Source organism: Ascaphus truei, chromosome 3 (assembly GCF_040206685.1).
Source record: "Ascaphus truei isolate aAscTru1 chromosome 3, aAscTru1.hap1, whole genome shotgun sequence".
NCBI classification, from domain to species: Eukaryota; Metazoa; Chordata; class Amphibia; order Anura; family Ascaphidae; genus Ascaphus; species Ascaphus truei.
The window spans coordinates 122,970,992-122,998,457 of record NC_134485.1 but is presented as its reverse complement, the minus strand read 5'-3'; the positions used below and the strand labels follow the sequence as shown (position 1 = coordinate 122,998,457).

The 27,466-nt window shown below is 43.9% G+C and overlaps 1 protein-coding gene across 1 annotated transcript in view; it reads left to right on the top strand.

The window, feature by feature from the left end:
• MYO19 (myosin XIX) overlaps positions 1-27,466 on the top strand; it is a 134,035-nt gene that overhangs the window by 44,339 nt on the left and 62,230 nt on the right. The window contains 8 exon segments of the mRNA XM_075589481.1: positions 3,356-3,425; positions 5,727-5,829; positions 6,752-6,848; positions 9,471-9,547; positions 10,266-10,356; positions 11,638-11,806; positions 17,519-17,592; positions 25,598-25,719. Of these exon segments, the coding sequence (XP_075445596.1) occupies positions 3,356-3,425; positions 5,727-5,829; positions 6,752-6,848; positions 9,471-9,547; positions 10,266-10,356; positions 11,638-11,806; positions 17,519-17,592; positions 25,598-25,719 (803 nt within the window).

Here is a 27,466-nt window from a genome sequence, read left to right as displayed (position 1 = left end):
TGGACTGTTACTGCACAAGGCAATTTCCATCCTCGAGTGATGCATCTCTCTTTCCTCCAATCCTTCTTATTGTAAAAATATTGAGGAAAATAAAATTCAACCAAACAGAGGTGATATTGATCGTGCTATATTGGCCAAGGAGACCATGATTTGCCAATCTAATAAATATGGCAATAGACACTCCATAGCAGTTACCGAATGTATGAGGGTTGCTACATCAAGGACATTTAAAACATCCAAAACCCAGACAACTTCTGTAGCCCTTATGGCTTGGAGATTCAGTGGAAAATCCTAAGGCACAAAGGATGTTCAGATAAGATTTTACGGACTCTGTTTTAACCAAGGATAAAGTTGACATGAACTGTGACATTGGTAGAATTTCTGCAAGAAGCATTTGATAGAGGACTCCGTCTGAGTTCATTAAAAGTGCAAGTATCTGCATTATCAGCACTGCTAAAAAGAATCTAGTAGCTTAAAGGTTTATCATTCATTTCTTGCAAGCAGTCAAAAGATTAAGACCGCAAATCAGGAGGAGAGTTCGCTGATGCCCTGACAGTCGGTGCATCCTTTTGAACCTGCACATCAAATATCATTGAAACTATTGCCATGGAAAATGGCGTTCCTCATAGCCATAACGTCAGCAAGGAGAAAAGGAGAGTTACACACACTATCTTGCAGAGAACTGTTCCTTATCATTCACCAGGATAAGGCAGGCATGCGACCAATTTAATTTTTTTGTGTCTAAAGTGGTATCTCGGGGAAAAGGAAAGAGGAAGTATTACACAATCTCGAGGTGGTGAGGTGTTTGAAAATCTATATCAACCCAATACAAGGTATCGGAAAGTCGGATAGGCTGTTTATCTTCCCAGAAGGGTCCAGGACTGGCAAGCAGCGTCCAAGGCATCAATATTCCAATTAATATTTTCATGCATAAGGAAAGCATATGAGCACAAAGGAGACAATTCACCTTTAAGTCTAAAGGCTCATTCAAAAGGGCCATGGCTAGCTACATCATGGGTGTTTAAGGCACAGGCATCACCTGCACAGATCTACAAGGCAGCCGTATGGTCATCATTTAACACATTTATGAAATATTATGGACTGGACATTCAGGCCTCGGCTGATGCAAGCTTTGGTCGCAAAGTAATTTAGTCTGTAGTAACAAAATTAATATGAGTTTAAAATGATATTGGTGTTATTTATTATTGCCCTCCCTTATTGTATTGCTTGGGTATGACCCTACAGTGCCCACTGCCATGTGGAACTGGAACAGAGAAAATGTTTCCAACTTACTGTAATTTTCTTTTCCTGGAACCATATGACAGTAGGCAAATAGTTACCTGCCCTATGGTTAATATATCAGTTCTATTTTTCAGCTATGGGAGATACCAACGACTACTTGCAGGTAGGAGGAGGGTCCTTTTATAGCATTACCTGCAGAATTCAATTCCCTGTCCTACTCAAGCTAAGGATGGACTTAACCCTAAGGTGCCCACTGCCATATGGTTCCAGGAAAATTACGGGAAATTGGAATTGTCTCTTATTTTTACCCAGAATTATTGCGGAGAATACAGCTAAACCCCGTTATAACGCGGGTCTCGGGGTCCACCCCGAGACCACCGCGTTACTAACGGGGTCGCGAGAAAAAAAAATGGCCGCCGCGCTTTAGCGCATATTCATCCCGCGGGACAGGAGATGGGAGCGGGCATGTCCCTCCGCTCCCCGCTTCCCCCTGTCACCGCGGGACAGGCCGCGGGGCAGGAGATGGGAGCGGGGATGTCTCTCCTGTCCCCGCTTCCCCCTGTCACCTCGGAACAGGCCGCGGGGCAGGAGATGGGAGCGGGGATGTCCCTCCTGTCCCCGCTTCCCCCTGTCACCTCGGGACAGGCCGCGGGGCAGGAGATGGGAGCGGGGATGTCCCTCCTGTCCCCGCTTCCCCCTGTCACCTCGGGACAGGCCGCGGGGCAGGAGATGGGAGCGGGGATGTCCCTCCTGTCCCCGCTTCCCCCTGTCACCTCGGGACAGGCCGCGGGGCAGGAGATGGGAGCGGGGATGTCCCTCCTGTCCCCGCTTCCCCCTGTCACCTCGGGACAGGCCGCGGGGCAGGAGATGGGAGCGGGGATGTCCCTCCTGTCCCCGCTTCCCCCTGTCACCTCGGGACAGGCCGCGGGGCAGGAGATGGGAGCGGGGATGTCCCTCCTGTCCCCGCTTCCCCCTGTCACCTCGGGACAGGCCGCGGGGCAGGAGATGGGAGCGGGGATGTCCCTCCTGTCCCCGCTTCCCCCTGTCACCTCGGGACAGGCCGCGGGGCAGGAGATGGGAGTGGGGATGTCCCCTCAGGTCGCCGCTTACCTCAGAACCATGCTGCCTGCATGGAGGTTGTAGCGGGGGGTTTCTTCTCCCCACCGCTGTCCCCGGTGCTCCCGCTGCCTGCGCGGGAGGAGGGGGGGGAGCGGGTGGTGGTGCTGGTCGCGGCCCGTCTGTGTAGAGTGAGAGAGTGTGTGTGTATGTATATATGGGAGAGAAAGTGTGTGTGTGTATATGGGTGTGTGAGTGTGGGTAAGTGTCTGAGTGTGTGTGTAAGTGTGTGTAAGTGTGTGTGAGTGTGTGTGAGTGTCTGTGAGTGTCTGTGAGTGTGTAAGTGTGTGTGAGTGTGTGTGAGTGTGTGTGAGTGTGTGTGAGTGTCTGTGAGTGTCTGTGAGTGTCTGTGAGTGTCTAAGTGTGTGTGAGTGTGTGTGAGTGTCTGAGTGTGTAAGTGTGTGTGAGTGTGTGTGAGTGTGTGTCTGTGAGTGTCTAAGTGTGTGTAAGTGTGTGTAAGTGTGTGTGAGTGTGTGTGAGTGTCTAAGTGTGTGTAAGTGTGTGTGTGTGTGTGTGTGTGTGTGTGAGTGTGTGTGAGTGTCTGTAAGTGTGCGTAAGTGTGCGTGAGTGTGCGTAAGTGTGTGTGAGTGTGCGTGAGTGTGGTCAGTGTGTGTGCAGTGTGTCAGTGTGAGCAATGAGCAGTGTGTGTGCAGTGTGCAGTGTGTGTGCAGTGTGGCAGTGAGCAATGAGCAGTGTGTGTGCAGTGAGTGTGTGCAGTGTGTCAGTGTGAGCAATGAGCAGTGTGTGTGCAGTGTGCAGTGTGTGTGCAGTGTGGCAGTGTGAGCAATGAGCAGTGTGTGTGCAGTGAGTGTGTGCAGTGTGCAAAAAAAAAAATGTAAAAAAATTTTTTTAAAAAAAATTTTTTTTTTTTTTTTTTTTTTTTTTTAAAAAAAAACGGGAGCCACGGGAAAACCGCGTTATAACCGAATCGCGGTATAACGAGGCGCGTTATAACGGGGTTTAGCTGTACATTTATGCGTTTTATCCTTTTCCACAGGTAATGCCTGCACTCTAAGGAACAGCAACAGTAGCCGTTTTGGGAAATATATTCAGCTCCAATTAAGCAGGTAACTTTACCTTCCTGCAAGGAAAAGAATATAGCGTTATCAACGAGTCCAAGGTTATGTACTGTATAGTCAAAAGAGATGGAACATTCCAAAGTACACCCACTTTGAATTCTATGGTTTTGCATATCCGGACATAACAATCACCTGTTCCTTAGCAGGTCTAAAAATTAGGTAAATACAACCTCAGATGAACAACACATGACATATTACACCGTACCATGATTTATTTAACAAAAATAAAGCCAAAATGGAGAAGCTATGTGTGAAAAACTAAGTACACCCTTACTGCTTCCATAGGAATTAAGATGCTAAGTAGCAGACAGGTGCTGCTAATCAAATGCCCTTGATTAATTGATCATTAGCAAGTGTGACCACCTCTATAAAAGCCGAAGTTTTAGCAGTTTGCTGGTCTGGAGCATTCAGGTGTGTGTTAACACAATGCCAAGGAGGAAAGACATCAGCAATGATCTTTGAGAAGCAATTGTTGCTGCCCATCAATCTGGGAAGGGTTATAAGGCCATTTCCAAACAATTTAAAGTCCATCATTCTACAGTGAGAAAGATTATTCAAAAGTGGAAAACATTCAAGACAGTTGCCCATCTTCTCAGAAGTGGACGTCCCAGCAAATTCACCCCAAGGTCAGACCGTGCTATGCTCAGAGAAATTGCAAAAACCCCAAGAGTTACATCTCAGACTCTACAGGCCTCAGTTAGCATGTTAAATGTTAAAGTTCATGACAGTACAATTAGAAAAAGACTGAACAAGTATGGTTTGTTTGGAAGGGTTGCCAGGAGAAAGCCTCTTCTCTCTTAAAAGAACATGGCAACACGGCTTAGGTTTGCAAAGTTGCATCTGAACAAACCACAAGACTTCTGGAACAATGTCCTTTGGACATACGAGACCAAAGTGGAGATGTTAGGCCATAATGCACAGCACCACGTTTGGCGAAAACCAAACACAGCATATCGGCACAAACACCTCTTACCAACTGTCAAGCACGGTGGTGGAGGGGTGATTTGGGCTTGTTTTGCAGCCACAGGACCTGGAAACCTTGCAGTCATTGAGTCGACCATGAACTCCTCTGTATACCAAAGTATTCTAGAGTCAAATGTGAAGCCATCTGTCCGACAGCTAAAGCTGGCCGAAATTGGGCCATGCAACTGGACAATGATCCCAAGCACACCAGTAAATCTACAACAGAACGACTGAAAAAGAAAAGAATCAAGGTGTTGCAATGACCCAGTCAAAGTCCAGACCTCAACCTGATTGAAATGCTGTGGCTGGACCTTAAGGGAGCTGTGCATAAACAAATGCCCACAAACCTCAATGAACTGAAGCAACGTTGTAAAGAAGAGTGGGCCAAAATTCCTCCACAACGATGTGAGAGACTGATAAAGTCATACAGAAAACGATTACTTCAAGTTATTGCTCCTAAAGGTGGTTCTACAAGCTATTGAATCATAAGGTACACTTAGTTTTTCACACATGGCTTCTCCATTTTGACTTTATTTTTGTTAAATAAATCATGACATTGTGTAATATGTCATGTGTTGTTTTTCATCTGAGGTTGTATTTACCTAATTTTAAGACCTGCTAAGGAACAGATGATTGTTATTGTGTCCTGATATGTAAAACCATAGAATTCAGAGGGTGTACTTTCTTTTTCACACAACTGTATATGTATCTTGCTTTAGTTATCATAAGTGAATTATATCATATATTCAAAGTGATGGTATGAAATTTTCCACACAAAAATAAATTATACTCTCACATTGCTTTCACTAACATCACCATTGCTAATACAATTTCTGTGACAAAACACAAAAGTTTCACTTAAAATGTGCGTTCTCAGCACACACAACTTTTTTTTTGAGTTCACTTTACACAATTAGACCACAACCCAAATATATAGTATAGAGACTTTTTTATTGCATACAGTATGAGTAGCACTCAGTACACTTAGCCCTTTCTTAGCCCTTGCCGAAAGCCACCTTACAGCCCATTCACTTGAATGGGCCAAAAAGATCTTTGTTTATTGTGAGTAGGCAGATATTTTAGGATTTCAGATGTAATTTCGCAGCAGAACGCTTGGAAATTGAGTACTAGGATTGGCTTTGGCTATTGCTTGTCTAAGCTATTATACTATTATTAATTTGTTTTCCCATTCAATTGTCAAATACACTTTTAGAGTGTTATATTCAACCAGAACTTTGGAGGAATAAAGCTTACTGTGATGCACATTAATTTTGCCTTTGTGTTTAGTCAGATCTGATAATAATTTTTTTTTTTTTTTTTTTAAAGAACCCAACAGATTACTGGGGCTTCCATTCAGACATTCCTCTTAGAGAAGACGCGAGTAGCTCATCAGACCTCTAAAGAAAGGAATTTCCATATCTTCTATCAGGTCTGTTTATCAAAGACAACATTCTTAACACTGCACATTGGTTTAAACAAGCAATACAGGGTCGCATTAATGCTTTCTCTTCCTATGACCAACCTGGTCCAAGAGGCTAAACTGAGATGCAATAAAGCACAAGTACATGTAACCCCTTTCTTACCATTTGCATTTGTGACATTGTTCTTATACTTATGGGCTTTAAACTATTACCCTTTTTTTGTTTTGTCATTAATCCTTAAAGTACATATTAATTACACTGAATCATTTAAGTAGAGGTAATTCCTTATGGATAGTCAACCATTTATACTTTCTATCCTTAAAATATAGAAATTGCTAAAATTTCTCACTGATATGGTATAACATGAGGAGACAGGGTAAAAATATGTATTTTTTTATTGAATTCAACATTTACTATATTCTAACTGAATGGAATGCTAATACTGTACGTGCATTTATTGTGTTTATTTTGGTCAGCTTAGTATTGTCCCTTAATTTTGCTTAATTTACTCTATAAAATACCTGTGTCAGCATCTTGGAAATAGATCAGCAAAAGTAGCGAGAGCCTGATTTTCTAAAATTTAAATAACTAATAATTTATTGCACTTATTTATAGAAATTCATATATATTTTTTTTTTAAATAAACATCTCTGCCACACTCGCCTTCACAGACTCAAAGGGGTAGTGAAATAAGCATTTTCACATCCTGTCACTACTGTTAAAGTCAACATTCATGTTATCTACATGGAAGGGCTAGTGTTATTAGGTTTGATGGCTCTTCTCTGCACTTATTATATTTCCATCTGCAGAATTGCAATAATGTAAAATAAAAGCAAATATTTTTGGAATTGAACACCTGGAGCTGCACTGGTTTCATTTCTGTTTTTAAGAGTTGTAGATAAAAGTGAGTCGTTTGTTTTATGTTTCTAGATTTCAAAAGGTGCCACTCGGGATGAAAGAGCGGAATGGAATCTTCCTGAAGGGGCAACATTTTCATGGCTTCCGAATTCCGAAAGGAATCTTGAAGGTAAAATCAGAACTACTGTATGTAGTTCCTGTTGATTTTGTGTTTCATTACATTGCATATATTGTAGACTAGCTGAGAGACCCGGCGCTGCCCGGGACCAAAACCTCCTGCTCCCTCCTCTCTCCACGTGCCTCTCCGCCCCCCCCGGGAGACACGCACACACACACACACAGTGACACACACACACACACACACAGTGACACACACACTGTGAGACGCACACACACACACACACTGTAGGACACGCACACACACACACACTGTGAGACACATGTCCTCAGGCACCAAAAACAACAGCAGTGAGGATGTCGCAGCCTCGCCCCCCACCGGGGGACACCAGCCCCCTCCGTCCATTCTCCGAGCTCCCACCGGTCCAGAAGGCGCCTCTCTCCAATCCGGGCGCTCCGCCCGGTCGGTCCCGGGTGTGGGGGGCGGAGCATGCAGCGCATGGCGCCCCGGAGCATGCGCGAGCCGGCGTCGGGAGCAGCCGCAGCGTGCGTGCACCGCCAGGCCACTGGACGGCTCGGAGCACACGTGCAACACGCAGGTGACAGGGGGGCTCTGGGGAAAGGGAGGGGGGACCGACACAGGGGGCAATGGGGGGGAGTGACACCCGGGGGCAGGGGGGGCAATACCCGGTGGGGGTGATACCCGGGGGCAGGGGACTCAGCGGAAGATAGAACAGGAGGGAGAGGGAGAAGACGAGAGTGGCCGGGCGGCGGTGCGAGGAGGAGGAGGGCCGGTCGAGGCCACAGAAGCAAGCCAATTAGAACGGGGCGGCCACGGAGCAATCTGATTGGCCAGAGGCTGAGTGACAGACCAATCAGATTGCCCCTAGACACAGGGACATACAACGGTTTCAAAAATATAGATATAGATAGATGCATGGTCATGCTTTACCCTAATTTAAGTCATCAGTGATTACACAACCACTGCAGTCGCGGCACTGGACGATTATTTCTGTGGGGTAGCCCATTCAGAAGCATGGAAGCGCGATCATGACAGACACTGCCCCTGGCGCTGCAGACTTTTGCTTGTTCATCCGCTACACCGATGGCAGTACGTCTTACTACATCTGTACAGTCCTGATAAATCTAGCAAATACAGCATAATAACATGCTGCAGCACATGCCGAAAAGAAAAGGTGGTGTACTTTTGCATTATAAATATCTCGTTACAGCAGAAAACACAGAGCAAGCATGAAAGAGCATACAGATGCAGCCACAAGTATTAGAGCTCTTGCCTTTTAAATTCTGGGTCAGCCTCACCTTTGAATGGGATTGCAGGGACCCCCCCGCTGTGTTAATCTGATGGGCCATTAAGAATATCACAGAAATGTTGAGGTATTTACTGTGAGACTGCCCCAGAATCTCCCAGAATTTCCCAGGTACAAGTGTTCTAATACTGGTGGCTGCATCTGTAAGTCACAAAACGTCTCAACGTACACTTCTTTAAAGTTGCAATCCTGACAAATGTTAAATTTAAAATTTTTTTTTTTTTTTATACATAATGGAGCCAGGGGGCCCCATAAAGCTGCATCTTGCTATTTTCAGTGCTGGGGACTCCCTGGTCTCCGATCGAATTACTTTGGTAGTGGCCAGTGCTTTCTCTGGTGGATCCAACATAGCCACCACTGGCAACCAATGACATTGTGGCTTCCAATTTGCCTCCTGCAATATTTCAACCGCCATATTGTTTCCCCAGGAGGGAGCCCGGCAGCTACCATAATAACTGGGCGTACCTGGCACTGAAAATAGCACTGTTTATTTCTGTGCGCCCCCCAGGTTCCAATAAAAGAAGAAAAATTCTCAGGTGGGATTGCTGTCTGTCAGCTTTAAAATAAGGATGGTATTCAATGAACTGTGATATCTGTTAGAGATGACAGCGAATAGCTTTTGCAGCATTGGTGAGTAACGCCGTAAGAGCCTAAGAGATCATTTCTGTATTCTCTGAAGCCGTTGTTTGGGGGTTGTCGGCTGAAAATTGCCTGAACGGCAGCTACAGAGTATATAGAATATACCCCTAATGGTCCATTTCCTGCAAAAATGTAAACTAAGGAATTTTGGGGATACTAGTTTTGCACAGCTGGAGTCTTCGGTTAAGTCGGTGTAAATATATACACTTTTATATAGACCCGTGTACTCTACCTGTGCTCACGTACAGATGTGAAACTTGAATCCTAAATGCGAAGATGATTCAGAGTGGTAAAAAAATTAAAATGGCAGTGGGACGGACATATCGCAAGACGAAATGACCCTCAGTGGACAAAGATGATACTCTATTGGATTCCAAGGGACATTAAAAGAGCAAGACGACGACCAAAAGTAAAATGCGAGGAAGAAACTAGAAAATTTGTTTGAGCAACGTGGCGTAGAGACTTGCAATCGCAGTACCTGGAAGATCATTGGGGAGGCTTTCATCCTGCAGTGGATCGACAAGGGATGATGATGATATATATCGTTGTAAAGTTTTAGCCTTTGATTATCATAAGTGATGGCCACAGTCTGTTCTATTCCTTTTTTGAGTCTTCTCTCATCTTGTGTTAGCCACAGGCTGCCTATCATTGTATCTCCTGTAGCTACTATATGAAAGATCTTAATAAAATTATTAATTTTTTTCCAGAGGATTGCTTTGAAGTGACCAAAGATGCAATGTTACACTTGGGTATTTATCAGTCAACCCAGAATAATATATTTAAGGTTAGTTAAAACTGCTGAAATGCTTGTTAAACAATTTTAAGTGTTTGTTGAATGCATGCAATGAATTTCTTGAGTTGATTTTCCTTCACTAGTATAATCTGTACAGCTAATAAATGCATGAAAGACAACTGGGACAATATTGTCTTGCTGTTCTCTGCACAATCTTTTGTAATGGTTTTTTTGTTATTTTTTAAACATGTTTTATTGAAATATTGTACCCCAAGTCCCACAGTGATTATTATTTATCAAAATAAGCTCACTTTTTATAGTTATAATATTGTATTACAAAAATGGTACTTAAAATGCACCAACAATGTAGACATGCTCGGCTAATACTGGCCCAACCAAATTTGAGCTAATGCAGTCTGAGTGACTTAAGTCTCGGTATTGATAAAGAATAATATTCAGAGGCTTAAAAATCTTGTAACATCAGAGCACAACATTATTTTAATAAGTTTTCTGCTGATTTATCCTTTTTATATTCCACCTCCAGTGCTTCATTTCTGGCCACTTTGAGGCTAAATGGCATAATCACTATTTTTTGTCCTTTCCTTTTCATTTTGGTGTCAGTAGCCCAATTTGTCAGATTTTCTGTTCTCGATGTGCACGACTTTAGTAATGAATTTCTATTATCTGCTCTTAACTTTCAGAACAAATTTTTTTTTCGCGTGACCTGTATCTAAATCCTATATTTATTTATTTATTTCTTTTTGGGCAGATTTTAGCAGGTCTTTTGCATCTGGGAAACATTCATTTCTCTGATTCAGTGGACGAGGGTCAGCCCTGCGAACCTCTGCATGATGCCAAAGGTAGGGAAACCGTGCGAGTTATTAAAGTGTTTCATGGCAGGAAAATAATCAGATATAAAATGTAGTTCATTTTGTAAGGAAACATTTAGTTTTTTGGGGAGTAGTAAAGATTGTTGCTTTTAAAGGCAACATAAGGCAAGAAATATATAATTTTTGGAAAAAGAGCTTTGCCTGGTGCTGCCTAACATACATACGGTGGTAGGGAGGGCAGTTATTTTATAAGTTACATAAATTAGCTCCTTTCCCTTAACCTGCTACGTGGATGGAATTTTTCCTTACTCATAAAATATGAATTCCTTTGCTTTTGGAGGTAACCTCTGATTTAAAGTTCCCTCAGAATTACCATTCTTCCTGTAAAACACAGAGAAGCTTGAGTGGTGTAAGCGCTTATCGCTGGATCCATATAGTGTACAAATTCAGAGTTAATGCATAACCCAAAGGCACAGGATATGAGGCTGCTAGTAATGTATGCAAATCAAAACTAACTCCTTGATAAAGTGCAACGTGCACGAAACGCGTCGGAGGTTTTGTTATACCTCCGTTGTTAATGGGCCAATAAAGAATCATTTTTTTATATCCATTTTTGACCCACTCTCTTGGCTGTGCGCCCTATTTTCAACTTTCCTGTAAAACAGTGTTTTTTTTTTTCTTTCTCCTTAACTTTGTTTTTCTTACTGCAGATAGAAGATAACAAACACATGTATCATTGGTTTCATAACTTGCTATACTGGTTTGTTAAAAAAAACAAAAAACGGTGTAAAGTGTTTTTTAATGTTTTGCACTTTGTAGTATTTAGTTTCCGCTATCATGTCTTGCACGTTTTTGTCTAGTCCCATATCCCATAGCATAGGACGTTACACCTCAGGCAGCCACAGATCCTATCTAGATACAATCAAATATTTGGCTTTCATTGTGTAATCTACAAAAAATAAAACTGCATGCTAACACTAGTTTTAACAATATGTTAAGAGTATGTTTAGCAGTATGTATTAATCGGTTTGCATAATCAATATTTCTACAGTTAAAGGTGCAGTTTCACCAAAACACAATTTTAAGTGTTAAATATGTTGCTCATTTTGAGTAATTCCTTTCCCTGCTTCTCTACTTCAATAAAAAGTCCAGGTATTTAGCAGTGATTAGTTTCTAGAAGTGCTTTGAGTCAGTGTGAAATCTATGAACAAACCCAGTTCTGTTAGAACATTTTCAAGGAGTGTGGTAATCTGATTAACCTCTCATATAGCATTGAAAGCAATAATTATATTTGTATTTTTGACACCCCAGGGTTTATCATGACTACTGCAAATTTGCTCAGTATTCCCTTTGACGAATTGCTGGAAAAGCTGCGAATCCGAACCATTACTGCTGGAAAACAGCAAGTATTTAAAAAGCCGTGCCTCAAATCGGAGTGTGACACAAGGAGAGACTGTCTGGCCAAAGTTATTTATGCCAAGTGAGTTACAAAAAAACAAAGGTGGAAAAGCTAATAGTATTAGCAGGCGCAATAGTCACAGTGAGAAAGCAGGTGAAGTTTAGTAATAATATTGTCAAAGGGAGACCAGGCAATTACACCTTTTTAAACCGGGATCATTCATTGAGCAAAACCAAGAAGTAAAACAAATTGCAATTTATTCCTTAGAAACAGACATACACACAATGGATTACAATATACAGAGGAAAACACATTTATTGGGGGATCTGAGCTACACAACTAACCTTTCCTAGTTGATATAGCACAGAAAACAAAGTCTTTACATGTCCTTTAGATGACCGGTAGTAAGCCCGAAAAGTCCTGGAACTGATCTCGGCATGCAGTGCCTGCCGCCACCACTCTTTCCGCTCTAGTGTTGCTGAAATTTCTTGACCAGGAGCGAGTACCAAACGTCCTGGTACTCTTTTCGGTTTGTAGTTCCAGCCGTGAACTCTACTTTCCATGCTCAGAACTTGGCCCCCGAAAAGTGGGACTTTCTTGCCTTGAAATTTCTGAAGCCGGCTCGCGTCTATTTCTCCCAGAGCTACTTTTGGTAAGCTCAATTCTGCCGCTGCTGTCTTGGCACTTAGAATCTCCTGAGCTGATTGGCTGCTAGGTTTCTTATAGGATTTCAGTCCCATTCATGGAATACCTCAGCCAATCAGAGTGTGGGAATTTTGCCACCAGCATTTTGCCGGTACCCTGAAGCTAGGCGGGCACGGTTTTCAATTTTACAAAGGGGCATGCTCCAACCTGGCACCTCTGCCTCTTGGCATATTGAACTCCCCACCAAGCCAGGCTACTCAGAGTCTACGGCTGGGCAAATGGTCGCCTGATAGCCCTGATTCATGCCAGGACGTGAGTACTCAAGGATAACTCCGGTTCTCCGCTCGCCCTAAAACCTTGGCATCTCTGTGGCTTTCAAGTCCAGGACCCAAGCAGACTTTGTGGCACCAGCTTGGTAGCCATCTGGTCTCCTGGAACCATGGACTTGGAAATCTCCAGCTCATATACAGTGCACCAAGCATTATACATTTTAAGCGTACCCGTTTAGTAAAATATACTTGGATACTGTGTCTTGCTAAAAATGTCTAAGTCCTTCTTTGGTGTCAGGGATAGAATACGAATTTATACTTGCTATTCACCCTAGCCATATCCCTGCCACACTGCAAAAACCCGACTTTACATTTTTATGCAAAATAAACTTTGCAGCTTTAGCTTATAGCTGGAGCACCCCATGAACCCCTATACCATGTTCTGAGTGACTTGGGCATGAACTGGGCACCCCCCTTTATACTAGGGATCCCTGTACCGTTATGGGGATACCTTGATCCCCTAAGCCCTTTTTACCTTTCTGGTCTGTGCTGAAGCAGGGACTCTTGGTGGTGTACCGCAAAAACGTTTTCAGGGTAGGATTTTGACCGGAGCATTGTGCTTCAATGTATCCGAGACTCTTACCTTATTCCCGGCTACATTTTTGGGGTATCCAGTAACTCTGGAACCCCACTACAGAGCCACAATCTGCAACGACTTTCTCCGCAATACCCACCCTGTACCTCATAGCCTAGCAATCTCTGCTTGTTGGCACTCCTGGAAAGGCAAAAACATAAAAATTCTTTGTCGCATATTTTACATACAAGCACAGTATTACATACACGACAGTCAGGTCCAAGAGCTGACACTCTCTAGGACCCCAAAACTTGCATCAGGGGCAACTAAGTGGGCTTGACCTTTATTAGTGAGCCTGGTTACCCCTTCACCATCACAAATATATTTAATATAAAATATTACCAGTTTGAGAACACTCAAGTATTTGACTTTAATCATTGGTGATGAAGAGGATATTGGTGCTTTGGACAGTTTCTTCGTACTGTTAGGAGTTCCAATGTAATTTGTTGCACATCTTTCTTGCTATAAAGGTTGTAGTGCTTTACTGTTGCTTCCATAATCTTCTTTCCTATATAGTTGATGGAAGTTGAGTTTGATACACAGACACTTCTCACAGTAGATTGTTTTATTCAAGCACAGTTAACTATTAACAAAAGGTTAATAGTACCATGCCTACCGTGTGATGGGGATATGAATCTCTTGTCTAGACAAATAATCTTTCCCAAGGCACCAATATGTATACTTGTAAAAAAAACTTTCTTCAGCCCTGGCTTTACCTTCTGTGATTAATTTCTCATACATTCTTTATCTTTTGCATTCGTTCGGGATAAGGTGTATTTATAAAAGGGATTCTTCATCTTTCTGTTGTCCAGTGTTCACAGCTAGTACCTAAATCATGGATTTGGTATTTAAGGCTGAAGTCGCGGCGGCGCGTGCACACCACAGCACCGCCCCCAGTGGCTGTGTGGGCGTGCAAAGCGCTGTGATGCGTACGCTGGCAGGGATGACAATAATTTTGTCTTCCCGTGCCGCTATACGGCCGCGTGCAGCCAACGACAGGGTAGATATGCTCCGTCATGGCCCCACCCCCCCGTGCTCTCCCTAGATCTCCCCTACATACCGCCGATCGCGGCTGTAGTCGCTGCACGCGCCGCCTTGTCACCAGGCGCATGTGCAGCAGGGATGACTGGAGCCGTAGCCTAAGGAGGCACAGTTAAGGTTTATTTCTCTTGAGATATACTTACATTCTGTCTTTATTCTTACAGCCCTCTTGACTCTGCTGCCTGCTATGGTTTAGCCCAGTGTTTTTCACCCAGGTTTCCTAGCAACCCTTGGGTTCCCTGGGCATCCCTAAATGTTTCCCTGCAATTTTATGGTAATTTGAAAATGGTATCAAATACAGAAGCATTTACAATGCATCTTGTGACGGTGAAGGGGTACCCAGGCCAATAATAAAGGTATTATGCCCGGCTGGGTGCCCCTGAGCCATATTGGGGAATCGTAGGTTGTCAGCTCTGCAACCCAGTAATGGCATGAACACTGTAATTTCAATATAAATGTATGTGTGTTTCCCACCAGGCATAAGGTGACGAGACTGTGATTTCTAAATGTAAAATGTATTACTGTGGCAGTGTGTTCCTGTAACCGCGCGAATGAAAATGGTTTTAAAACCCAGCACCTAGCAACATAGCAGGCGGATTTTTGCTAACTTTCGCTAGGAAGCTCCTAGCGCAGTGAGATTTGGTGTGAGTGCTATTCGGGTAAAATCAGGAAATATCATATCGCGCAAGTTTTATAGAGTTATATAAAAATTGATGAATTAAAGTCCCCCTATTTTAATTGTATCAACATGTTGGGCATATTGGGATTTTAATGTAACACGCCAGAGACAGAGGAAATGCTTTATTTATAATCACACTCTCCAGTTCACGGTCAGTAGAAATATATGGAAGGAAATTCCTGCAAAGATAATGGCGCATATTCAGCCCAGGACTTCTAAGACACCCCGCTGGCGTGCTGCCAGGATGTCTGAAAAAGCCCAGAGTTGAAAGGCGCTGACTTATTAACGTGGGGAGGTGTAACACAAGTATCCCCATCTTAGTAAATGTCCGGGCAAATGGGCCACATGTCCGGCCAGCTCAGACAAAATGTTGCCAGGTAAGAGGGCCGCGTCTGGTATACTAAGCGGCAAACTAAGAAGCCCCTCTGCTCTGCCAGGTTTTGCAAAGTATTGGCAACTCCGGGATAGGTGGGAATATTATGCCCACGGAGTATATTAGCTGCACGGGTTAAGTATATGACTGTTTAGTGTATAAGAAACCCTGCAGCCCATCGGGAACCAGATTCACCAAGTAACAAGATTCATGCAACTTCGTAACAAGATTTAAGAGTTCGTAAGAACTAAGGTTTCCAGATCCAATACCACAGCGGCAGAACGATGGAAGCAGCTCCGGCAAAGTAACAGCGGTTGCGAGAGGAGCCACTGACCAAAGACTGTTTCCAGCTCTATTTGTGCACAACTCCCGCTCCTGGTAAATTGTGTCTAGAGACTTTATTTCCAAAGATTTCGTTTTGGGAACAAGATTTTTCATTTGCCCCCGTCCCAGTAAGTGTATTTCTAGTGTAATTGTAAACCAATGTGTGTGTTCATTTTGTAAATAAATCACAATATATTTTATCTTTTCGCTTTGCTCAATCAAAGGATCCGGGTATTAATGTGTTAAAAGTGCTGGTCTCCCGTGACACATCTGATACCAGAGTTGCTGTTAGAAAGGGTTGGGGGTTCCTCAGAATTTCACTTCGGGTTCCTTAACCATAAAAAGGTTGGAAACCACTTGACCTGTAGCCTCCAATGGAACATTAACCCCTTGTGAGCAGGAATGCAACACATCAGGTCATAGTCATCCTCTGTTTATGGGGGTTGCAAAGTCCAACAATAGTTGTGTGTGTGTTTGTGTATGTATATATATATATATATATATATATATATATATATATATATATATATATATATATATATATATATATATATATATATATATATATATATTTCCTTTGAAAAGCTTACAATTTAATTTTTGGTGTCTAAGGCACAGGTACTGTACATAACGATAATTGCTCTAGGGCAAAAACAGAGCTGTAGCCATGCAACAACATAGAAAGGGTTCATGATTTTATAGGTTTCTAACTGAGTCATGACAGAAAATATACACTTTTTATAATTTTGTTAGTTATGAGCTGATGCTTAACCAAGATAAAACATTCTGTAGCTCTTCCAAAACAAACAGATCCTGCGCGCCTACCAATTGGGCTAAAATATACTAGTGAGATATACATTTAGTAACTAAGTCTGTGTGATAAAGGAGTCATTTGGTTGCATCTTTTGATCAGAACATGATTCAAGCCTGCCAACCTCATCGAGGCAGAGTCCGTTTCTTGTTGTCCTGTGGACGAAACTTTGTGTAATATGTGAAAGTGCCCTGAAGGGGTTAAATAATGGAAGCATATGCTTTTGTGATTTAGTGCAATTAAAAGCTGACCAAAGCCAGTATCAGAGTTACCTTATTATATAGGTAAACTGTGGGTGCACAAACACCCTAGTGTGAAGTATTACATATGTAGCTATTCCAACTGCAAGTCTTATAAAGAATTTCTTAAACTTTGATGATTCAAAATGCACTCCCCCCCCCCCCCAAAATAAAAAGCTACAAGCGTGTGCCACAATTGAACGTCATATGAAATGAGATGTAAATGAAATTGGTACAATAAGAAAAACTTTCTTGGATTAGTATGGTGGTACTACCATATTTATTAACCAGGCTTCTGCCATTAGACACCATACAGCCCATTCAAGTCAACAGGCTGCGAGGCGTGTTCCAATGCCCGAAGGTGTCTTTAGGCAAAAGACTGATGGGTAAAAATGGGCCAATATGTTATGCTTCTATCTCTTCCTCATGTCCCTCTATTGACCCGCACAAAACCTAAAAACTCAGCCATTAGGAGTTAGGAAGGCAAGTTATTTACGTATGCAATGTGATTGATACTTGCTGTGTTATGGAGAACTAAATGTAATCATTTTGTGAAATTACATCTCCATAGAACCCGCTCTGGAATATGATTTAGTAACCAGCTAAATTCATTGGTTGTTTTTGGTAGTTTTTGGGCTTGACTTGCTTATCTTGATAGAAATTAACATGGTAGAATGCGTTGCTGTACGTTGTACTTTGAATGACATTAATTGTTGTAGGTAATATATTCCACTCCCTTCGCAATAATGTTGTTCTGCTTGTTTTTTTTTTTGCACAGATTGTTTGACTGGCTTGTGACTGTCATAAATGAAAGCATTTGTGCTGATTCTTTCAGATGGAACAATTTCATAGGTATTTTTCTTTCCTTTTATTAAATGAACATATAAAATACAGATTAACAAAATATTTGTGTGCGTATTTGTATAAAAAAAATGTGCTGGGTAAAATAATATTAATATTATTACACGCAGCAGATTTTGGATTACCTCCTTAACAAATGTGGGCCTCCATTGCTGTATATCATACAAAAGAAAAAGGACCCAGTCTTGCAGCACTCGATCACTAGGAATGTAATGTTGTAAATTTAAAAATATACTTTATTTATAACCTTGAATAAAAAATAGGGTGTTAAAACGTAATTAAATGGTAATCAACAGCACGTGACTGTATCCTTGATAACCCACCTACGGTAAGGTGGGTAGATGTAGTAGAGTCCCTAATGAATATTGGGGATCAAACGCTACTAATAGTAGCTACCTTGAAATATAGGACAAAGGAGCCTGTGAGAGCCCACTCAAAAAACACTCTCCTTACGAGTGTATCCAGGCGTATGATACGCACTAAATTGATACACTGAGGATAGGCACAATAATATAGTGTGGCATAATGTGCGCTTGGTTAGACCTATGTGATGTCTGTCCCTGATAGAGATATGCACTGTATGAGCCAGGTCTATGGTGAGAACCTGTGTAGCCCACACTTTTGATCATAGGTGCAGACTCATGAACACACTACGTGGTGAGATACAGGATGGTTTGGCATAGCTAGAGCATTGAGTAAAGTCATATAGACACCTAAACTGTAGGTAAGGTTAGTAGTAGAGACACCTGTTGATAGCAGTTGATAAAATGGTGCTATGAATGTGTTGGTAACCAGGGTACACCTTAACTTGTGTCAATGTAGGTTGTCAATGTTATCTGCTGTTGCTGCCCAGTGGACGCTGTAATAGGAGCCAGATGCAGACACTGTGCACATGTATGCAATTACCCTTGAGTGAGCGTGGTACTGTGCTGCGCACAAAGGGTGGATGATGGCATGGAGGCAACCTCCAACGTGTCTGCAGTGGCATAGGTGGGTAAGCACTAATCAGTAAAATGTGATGTTATAGGCTGTAACCCTCTGCGGTGCTGCTCAGCGGATAGTGGGTTAATGCATAGTCGGATTGCCAAATTGCTCAGCTCAAAGAGGAGTGGGGTGTAAAGGTGGTTAATGCTGGGGTTAGTCAGTGAAACCCATAGACGCACCACCCTCCCTCTCGATGATCAGCTGATCTGTATCTATGACCAAGTGAAGGGAACCGGTCTAACTTGTAACGCACAGTCCCCTACATCAGCGCTGATCTTGGTTATATCAGCGCTGATGTGCTCGAGGACTTGCCTGTCTATAGGTGAGTTACTCAATGGCCCCTCAGGCTGGAGGATCCCGCGATAAAGTAGTAAAGCGCGATCCCATATACACATGCACAGGCAGGGGAAGCTTGAGAAATATTAGTGCTGATGAATATCAGAAGGCTGCTGCACTTGAAATAAATGAGCTTCCCGCGTGTGTAGGAGGTGTGTGGCCGACGCGCGCGTTTCACATAGTGAACACTTCTTCAGGGCACGTAGGAGCCCTGAAGAAGCGTTCACTACGTGAAACGCGCGCGTCGGCCACCTACCTCCTACACACGCGGGAAGCTCATTTATTTCAAGTGCAGCAGCCTTCTGATATTCATCAGCGCTAATATTTCTCAAGCTTCCCCTGCCTGTGCATGTGTATATGGGATCGCGCTTTACTACTTTATCGCGGGATCCTCCAGCCTGAGGGGCCATTGAGTAACTCACCTATAGACAGGCAAGTCCTCGAGCACATCAGCGCTGATATAACCAAGATCAGCGCTGATGTAGGGGACTGTGCGTTACAAGTTAGACCGGTTCCCTTCACTTGGTCATAGATACAGATCAGCTGATCATCGAGAGGGAGGGTGATGCGTCTATGGGTTTCACTGACTAACCCCAGCATTAACCATCTTTACACCCCACTCCTCTTTGAGCTGAGCAATTTGGCAATCCGACTATGCATTAACCCACTATCCGCTGAGCAGCACCGCAGGGGGTTACAGCCTATAACATCACATTTTACTGATTAGTGCTTACCCACCTGTGCCACTGCAGACACGTTGGAGGTTGCCTCCATGCCATCATCCACCCTTTGTGCGCAGCACAGTACCACGCTCACTCAAGGGTAATTGCATACATGTGCACAGTGTCTGCATCTGGCTCCTATTACAGCGTCCACTGGGCAGCAACAGCAGATAACATTGACAACCTACATTGACACGAGTTAAGGTGTACCCTGGTTACCAACACATTCATAGCACCATTGTATCAACTGCTATCAACAGGTGTCTCTACTACTAACCTTACCTACAGTTTAGGTGTCTATATGACTTTACTCAATGCTCTAGCTATGCCAAACCATCCTGTATCTCACCACGTAGTGTGTTCATGAGTCTGCACCTATGATCAAAAGTGTGGGCTACACAGGTTCTCACCATAGACCTGGCTCATACAGTGCATATCTCTATCAGGGACAGACATCACATAGGTCTAACCAAGCGCACATTATGCCACACTATATTATTGTGCCTATCCTCAGTGTATCAATTTAGTGCGTATCATACGCCTGGATACACTCGTAAGGAGAGTGTTTTTTGAGTGGGCTGTCACAGGCTCCTTTGTCCTATATTTCTAGGTAGCTACTATTAGTAGCGTTTGATCCCCAATATTCATTAGGGACTCTACTACATCTACCCACCTTACCGTAGGTGGGTTATCAAGGATACAGTCACGTGCTGTTGATTACCATTTAATTACGTTTTAACACCCTATTTTTTATTCAAGGTTATAAATAAAGTATATTTTTAAATTTACAACATTACATTCCTAGTGATCGAGTGCTGCAAGACTGGGTCCTTTTTCTTTTGTATGATATAATCACGTCTCCATCCAGTCAGCACCTCACTGTGGTCTAACACTAGCTGTGCGGGTTTCCTTTGCGTGTAGCACCTCCATTGCTGTAGCAGGATGGGTTGGCAAGGTACCTAAAAGTATCGACAACCCTTTTAAGAAGGCTAATCCTGTTTGATGATCTTCATTAAAAGAAAATTATGAAAAGAACCTGATTTACCTCATGCTTTATCCTTCTTTTGGTTTTGCTGTTTCGTCGGACACCAGACGCAGAGTAATTGTATAGAAAATCATTAAATGTTTATTGATATTATATAGTTGGAGGTTTAAACATGTATCCTTTGGTTTAAGACAGTTGCAGTATAATTCAGTTGAAATGTTTTGGAATATAGGTGCATTCTATATTACAGGTGACTCAAACTCACTTCATATGAGGGGCCTGATTAGATTTCATTGTACTTCATTTGGGCCACACATTTTCAAAATAAAACATATTGGTACGGTTGTATGCTAGATGTCGGCATTAAGCAATAATAAAGAGCAACAATGACATCACTAGTACAAATAATGCGAAGAATAACTTTTGCTTAAGAAATACATTGCTCCCCCTCCTCACCAGCTTCTCCCCCACATGCTCTTCTCTCTAGCTTCTGCCCCACAAGTTCCGTAATTCACCATCTTCCCCCCCCCACGTTTCCCCTACTCACCAGTTTCTCCACCATAAGCCTCTCCCCACCAGCTTCTCTACATGTCCCTTCATTTTCTCTCTCCCCATCTTTCTCCCTCACTCCCTCCTTCTCACTTCCCCTGCTCACTTACACGTCCCCACACTCGTACTTCCCCGTCCCCACACTCGTACTTCCTCCACCTCACACACTCTTACTCCTCCACCTCACACTCTTACTCCTCCCCCTCACACATTCTTACTCTCCCTTCCACAGTCTTTCCTCTCCCTTCCTCTCACACTCACACTCTTTCTTCCACTCATACTCTCTCCCCCCTCTCTCGCTCCCTCTCTTGCTCCAACTCAGTCTCTCACTTCCACTCGCTCCTTCGCTATCTCTCTCTCTCTCGCTAGCTCTCTCGCTAGCTCTCTCTCTCTCGCTAGCTCTCTCTCTCGCTAGCTTTCTCTCGCTCTATCTCTCTCTCGCTAGGTAGCTCTCTTGCTATCTCTCGCTATCGCTATCTCTCTCTCACTTTCGCTATCTCTCTCTCGCTATCTCTCTCTCGCTATCTCTCTCTCGCTATCTTTCTCTCGCTATCTCTCTCTCGCTATCGCTATCCCGCTATCTCTCTCTCGCTATCTCCCTCTCGCTATCTCTCTCGCTATCTCTCTCTCTCTCGCTATCTCTCTCTCTCTCGCTATCTCTCTCTCTCTCTCTCGCTATCTCTCTCTCTCTCTCGCTATCTCTCTCTCTCTCTCGCTATCTCTCTCTCTCTCGCTATCTCTCTCTCTCTCGCTATCTCTCTCTCTCTCGCTATCTCTCTCTCTCGCGCTATCTCTCTCTCGCGCTATCTCTCTCGCGCCATCTCTCTCTCGCCATCTCTCTCTCTCTCTCGCCATCTCTCGCTCTCTCTCTCGCCATCTCTCGCTCTCTCTCTCGCTATCACTCGCTCTCCATCTTTCTCTCGCTCTCTATCTTTCTCTCGCTCTCTATCTCTCTCTATCTCGCTCTCTCTATCTCTCTCTCTCTCTATCTCTCTCTCTCTCTCACTCGCGCTATCTCTCTCACTCGCGCTATCTCTCTCTCTCCCGCTATCTCTCTCTCGCTATCTCTCTCTCGCTATCTCTCTCTCGCTATCTCTCTCTCGCTATCTCCCTCTCGCCATCTCTCTCTCTCTCGCGCCATCTCTCTCTCGCGCCATCTCTCTCTCTCTCGCGCCATCTCTCTCTCTCTCGCGCCATCTCTCTCTCTCTCTCTCTCTCTCTCTCGCGCCATCGATCTCTCTCTCTCGCGCCATCTCTCTCTCGCGCCATCTCTCTCTCGCGCCATCTTTCTCTCTCGCGCCATCTCTCTCTCGCGCCATCTCTCTCTCTCTCTCGCGCCATCTCTCTCTCTCTCGCGCGCCATCTCTCTCTCTCTCTCTCGCGCCATCTTTCTCTCTCTCTCGCGCCATCTCTCTCTCTTGCCATCTCTCTCTCGCGCCATCTCTCTCTCTCTCTCGCGCCATCTCTCTCTCTCTCTCGCGCCATCTCTCTCTCTCTCTCGCGCCATCTCTCTCTCTCTCTCGCGCCATCTCTCTCTCTCTCTCGCGCCATCTCTCTCTCTCTCGCGCCATCTCTCTCTCTCTCTCTCGCGCCATCTCTCTCTCTCTCTCTCTCGCGCCATCTCTCTCTCTCTCTCGCGCCATCTCTCTCTCTCTCGCGCCATTTCTCTCTCTCTCTCACGCCATTTCTCTCTCTCTCTCTCTCTCTCGCCATCTCTCTCTCTCTCTCGCGCCATCTCTCTCTCTCTCTCTCGCGCCATTTCTCTCTCTCTCTCTCTCTCTCTCTCTCTCGCGCCATTTCTCTCTCTCTCTCTCTCTCTCTCTCGCGCCATCTCTCTCTCTCGCGCCATCTCTCTCTCTCTCTCTCTCTCTCTCTCTCGCGCCATCTCTCTCTCTCTCACGCCATCTCTCTCTCTCGCGCACGCTATCTCTCTCTCTCGCGCGCGCGCTATCTCTCTCTTGCGCGCGCTATCTCTCTCTCTCGCTATCTCTCACTCGCTATCTTGCTATCTCTCTCTCGCTATCGCTCGCTCCCTCGCCCTCTCTCCCTCCCGCTCTCGCACTCTTTATCCCCCCTCCCGCTCTCGCACTCTTTATCCCCGCTCTCGCACTCTTTCTCCCCGCTCTCGTACTCTTTCTCCCCCCTCCCGCTCTCGCACTCTTTCTCCCCCCTCCCGCTCTCGCACACTTTCTCCCCCCTCCCGCTCTCGCACTCTTAGTACAACCCACGCTAAGCCTCTTACTGTGCTGATTGTGGGACCGGCTGAGGCCGGATCCAGACCGGAGCAGACTTCGCAGATGAAGGCCATGCAGCAGTAGAATTTCACACACAAGCTAACCGGTCACTACTATTGTCCCGGCAAGCCTCACGAGAGTTCCTGTTGCAATCTAGTGTGGGAGCAGCATGGATGAGAGAGCGCAGGCCCCTCCTCCATGCCTGCTCTCCCCTCCTGTCCTGTCTGCGGGCCGGTCAGAAGGGTCCAGTGGGCCGCATGTGGCCCAAGGGCCTTATGTTTGACAGCCCTGCTATATTATTTCAGCAAAATTAAACATTACCAAAACACATCCCACTTTTTCTTTGCTCCTGAAAGCTTTAAACTCATTATAATTAATTCTCTCTTTTTTTAGTCCCAACATCAGCATTTTGCATAAAACCTGGAATTCAATATCATTCATTCTTTTATATTTCTTTTGCTCGAGTAGTTCTTTTGCTACATATTTTGGTAACAGAAATGCTACTGTGCAAAGTCAAACCCCAAAAGGCAGGTCCTGGTGTCAATGAACTTCATATATTTCTCTCTTTCATTGTTACACTTTTACATTTCAAAAGCACTAATCTCAGTGTCTATTTTGCCATATTTGTAATGTAATAATTGAAATAAGTTATTAAATATTTTACTTTAACCTTATTAAAAATTATATATATATATATATATATATATATATATATATATATATATATATATATATATATATATATATATACAGTGTTTGACAAACCTATACATTTGCTCGCCCCGGGCGAGTGGATTTTACCCCCAGGCGAGTAAATATTGGCCCAAGCAGCACACGTTTGGTACTAGGTGGCGAGTAGATTTTTTTGTGTGGCACACACACACACACACACACACACACACACACACACACACACGTCTATCGAAAGGACCTAAAGTTGGACCGAAACGTTCATCTGTAAATAAAATAGTTTTTCATCATTGTAAGTATCTGAGACTGCCTGTATAAACTCTATTTTTGTGTGTTTTAGAAAGCTGTTAGAATATTTAAATAAACTACTACTACTACTACTACATCAATAGTATTTTTATGTACATGGGATAAAAGGAGTGGGGTTCCACAAAACTACAATACATTTGTAAAGGGTTCCACAGACTCCAATACATTTTTGAAGGTTCCCACAGGTCACCTGTAATAACTGCACGCTTGAAGAAAATATGATGTTTAGAAATTAGACTGCAGGCTCCACAATGTACTTTAAAAAAAATAAAAAAACATGTTTGTATTGTAATCTTTATTGAGGATAGAGGGATTGAGTGAAGGGGGTATTTGCCCCAGGGTGGGTGGTTAGGCCTCGGGTGGGCAGTGGGAGGGGTTAACTCTTTCATTATCATAGCGGTTACTAACGCTAAGGTAATGAAGGGTTAATTATTCCCCTCCCACTGCCCACCAGAGAGGCCTAACCACCCACCCTGGGGCAATTACCCCCTTCACTCAACCCCTCTGCTCCCAATAAACCAGGTAGTCTTGCTTAGCCCCTTCATTGCCTTAGCGGTTATCCGCTAAGGTAATGAAGCTGCTTTTATTTGTTTTTAATCACACAGTATTGTAGAAGGTGGTCTCCGAGCTGAATCACATTATTTTCCGAGTCACAGGCCCCGTTATGGGGTTCCGGTATCCCTCTTGTTTGTTTTTAAATTCCTTGATAACGTGAGCCGTGAGGCGAGATAATTTAAAAATGGCCGCCGGGATACCGGCACCCCATAACGGGGCCTGTAACTTGGGAAACAGGGAGTGCCCGGACTTGAAATCAATGCAGTTCAGCTCCGAAGACCGCTTTTGCCTGTTTGACAGGTTGAAGCCTGGTAGGATTCACACAGAGCGAGTCCCATCAAAACGCAGGGACCCCCGCTTTGTTAATGTGATGGACCATCTCGCGGGGTGTTTGGAGAATTGGTTGCGATTTTGTCCAGTGATTCAGTCGACAACAGCCAGCGGCAGCTGTATATGTTATAAATCTGTTATTTTGCCGTAAACCATAATGAATTTGGAATGGTTTGTGCAGTTTTCATAAAGGGAAAAGTCCTCACTCATGTAAGAAATATAATATGAGTTTGTTTTGCAGTAATGTTTTTATTCTTCTGATCTGGTGGTTTCATCTTAATATCTTGTATATATTTACTCAGGTTTATTGGATGTGTACGGGTTCGAATCCTTTCCAGAAAACAACCTAGAACAGTTATGCATCAACTATGCCAACGAGAAGCTTCAGCAGCACTTTGTGACTCACTACCTCAAAGCGCAACAGGTACCTAACCCACATGCTATTTCGTGTCAAGAACTTTTGGCCTGTTACATCAGTGGTTTTCAACTGGGGTTCCATGAGCACCCCTAAGGGGTTCTGTGGCCACCAGGGGGGTAGACCCGGGACAACTCTCCCAGCTGTCCCAGGACCGGGGGCATGGAAGCACCCGCATAGCTGTGACCCGGTGTCTCCCGAGCTAAGCAGCAGCAGCCGGCAGCTCACTGGCAGGAAGTCAGTGTGTGTGTGTCACAGGAGACCAGTGCTTTTACACCAGGATCACTAGCACCAGACAGGACAAAGTTGTTGAATAAAATGGGGTATATTCTGGCACACCAGCAGACAAAACGAAGATGTACAAACAAGATACAATACCAACTGGGGACCTGCGGAGTAGGCTCTACGCTCGCTAGGTGCAGGGGTCTGCTTCAAGAAGGCTTGCCCTGTCTGCTTCTCGTCCAGGATATCAGAGGGCTGATCACACAACAGAGCCTCTGTTACGTATCTCCAGCTGGTCACTGTCAAGATCCAAACTCCTTCACAGAATGTCTCTGTCTCTCAGATAGTTTCTCAGATGCTCTCCACACTCCTTCCCAGAGTGTCTCTCTCCCTGTGGGATAACTAACTCCTGCTCTGACTAGCAGTGTTCCTAATATACCCAGTGGTGGCAGTCCTTTAACATGGGAGGGGGGCTGTTGGCCAATCAGAGAAAACCTGATTGTCCACTCTTTCACACTCACCAAATGTCTGTAACAACTACACGCTTCCAACCATTGTCTCAATACACATTTATCTGCAGGAACCTCAGCTGATTAAATCACAGAGTCCCCTCCACAGAAACACAACTCACATGTAAATCACATTACAAGTCTGCTATCTTGGAAATTAGTACATACAGTCACATAATCCAATTTACACTTTATAGGGCTGACTCCCAAATCACATTACAGAACAATGCCAGCTTTTCTAAATGGGGGGGAAGGATTGTCACAGGGAATAAATAATACAGGCTTTGAAATACATTCTCACATAGTGCATTATACATTCCCTGTTCTCCCCCAGATATTAAATACATTTGGCTGAGATAAGCCTTACATAGGTGGCCAAGTTACATAGATTTAGGGGTAGCTAGCTGGGCTTCACTTCAGTTTTGTGATGCCAGCTACCCCTACTGTCACAGAGAGTTTGTGTATGTGGAAGTGTGAGTGTGTGTGCGTCACGGGAGACCATTTTTTTCAACACTTTTTTATACCTGGATCATTGACTGAGCAAAGCAAGGAGGTAAAATAAATTGTAATTTATTTCAGGAAATGACATATACACACAATGTAACACAATTTTCACAGTGAGCCCCGTTCCCAGTAAGTGTGTTAATGGTTTACTTTTAACGAAATTCACAAAAATTACCTCTGTAGGAGCCCTTTCTAATGACCGGCAGGTACTCGTATAGGTCCTGAAATGGATTTCGGCATGCAATGCTGGACGCGACCGCTACGTTCTTCAGAAGTGGGACTTCTCAAGAATTCTCGAGTGAAAATCTTTGAAGCCGGCTCGCGTATATTCAGTACAGAGCATCTTTGAATTTGACGCTGCTGGTTTGGCGCTTGAAATCTGCGCTCCTCATTGACTGCAAGGTTTCTTATGGGTTTCCGGGTCCCATTCACAAACCTCTACAGCCTATCGGAGCTTGGGAATTTCCCTGCCAGCCAATCGCCGATATTGTAAAGCCGGGTGGGCACCTTTTTTCATACTG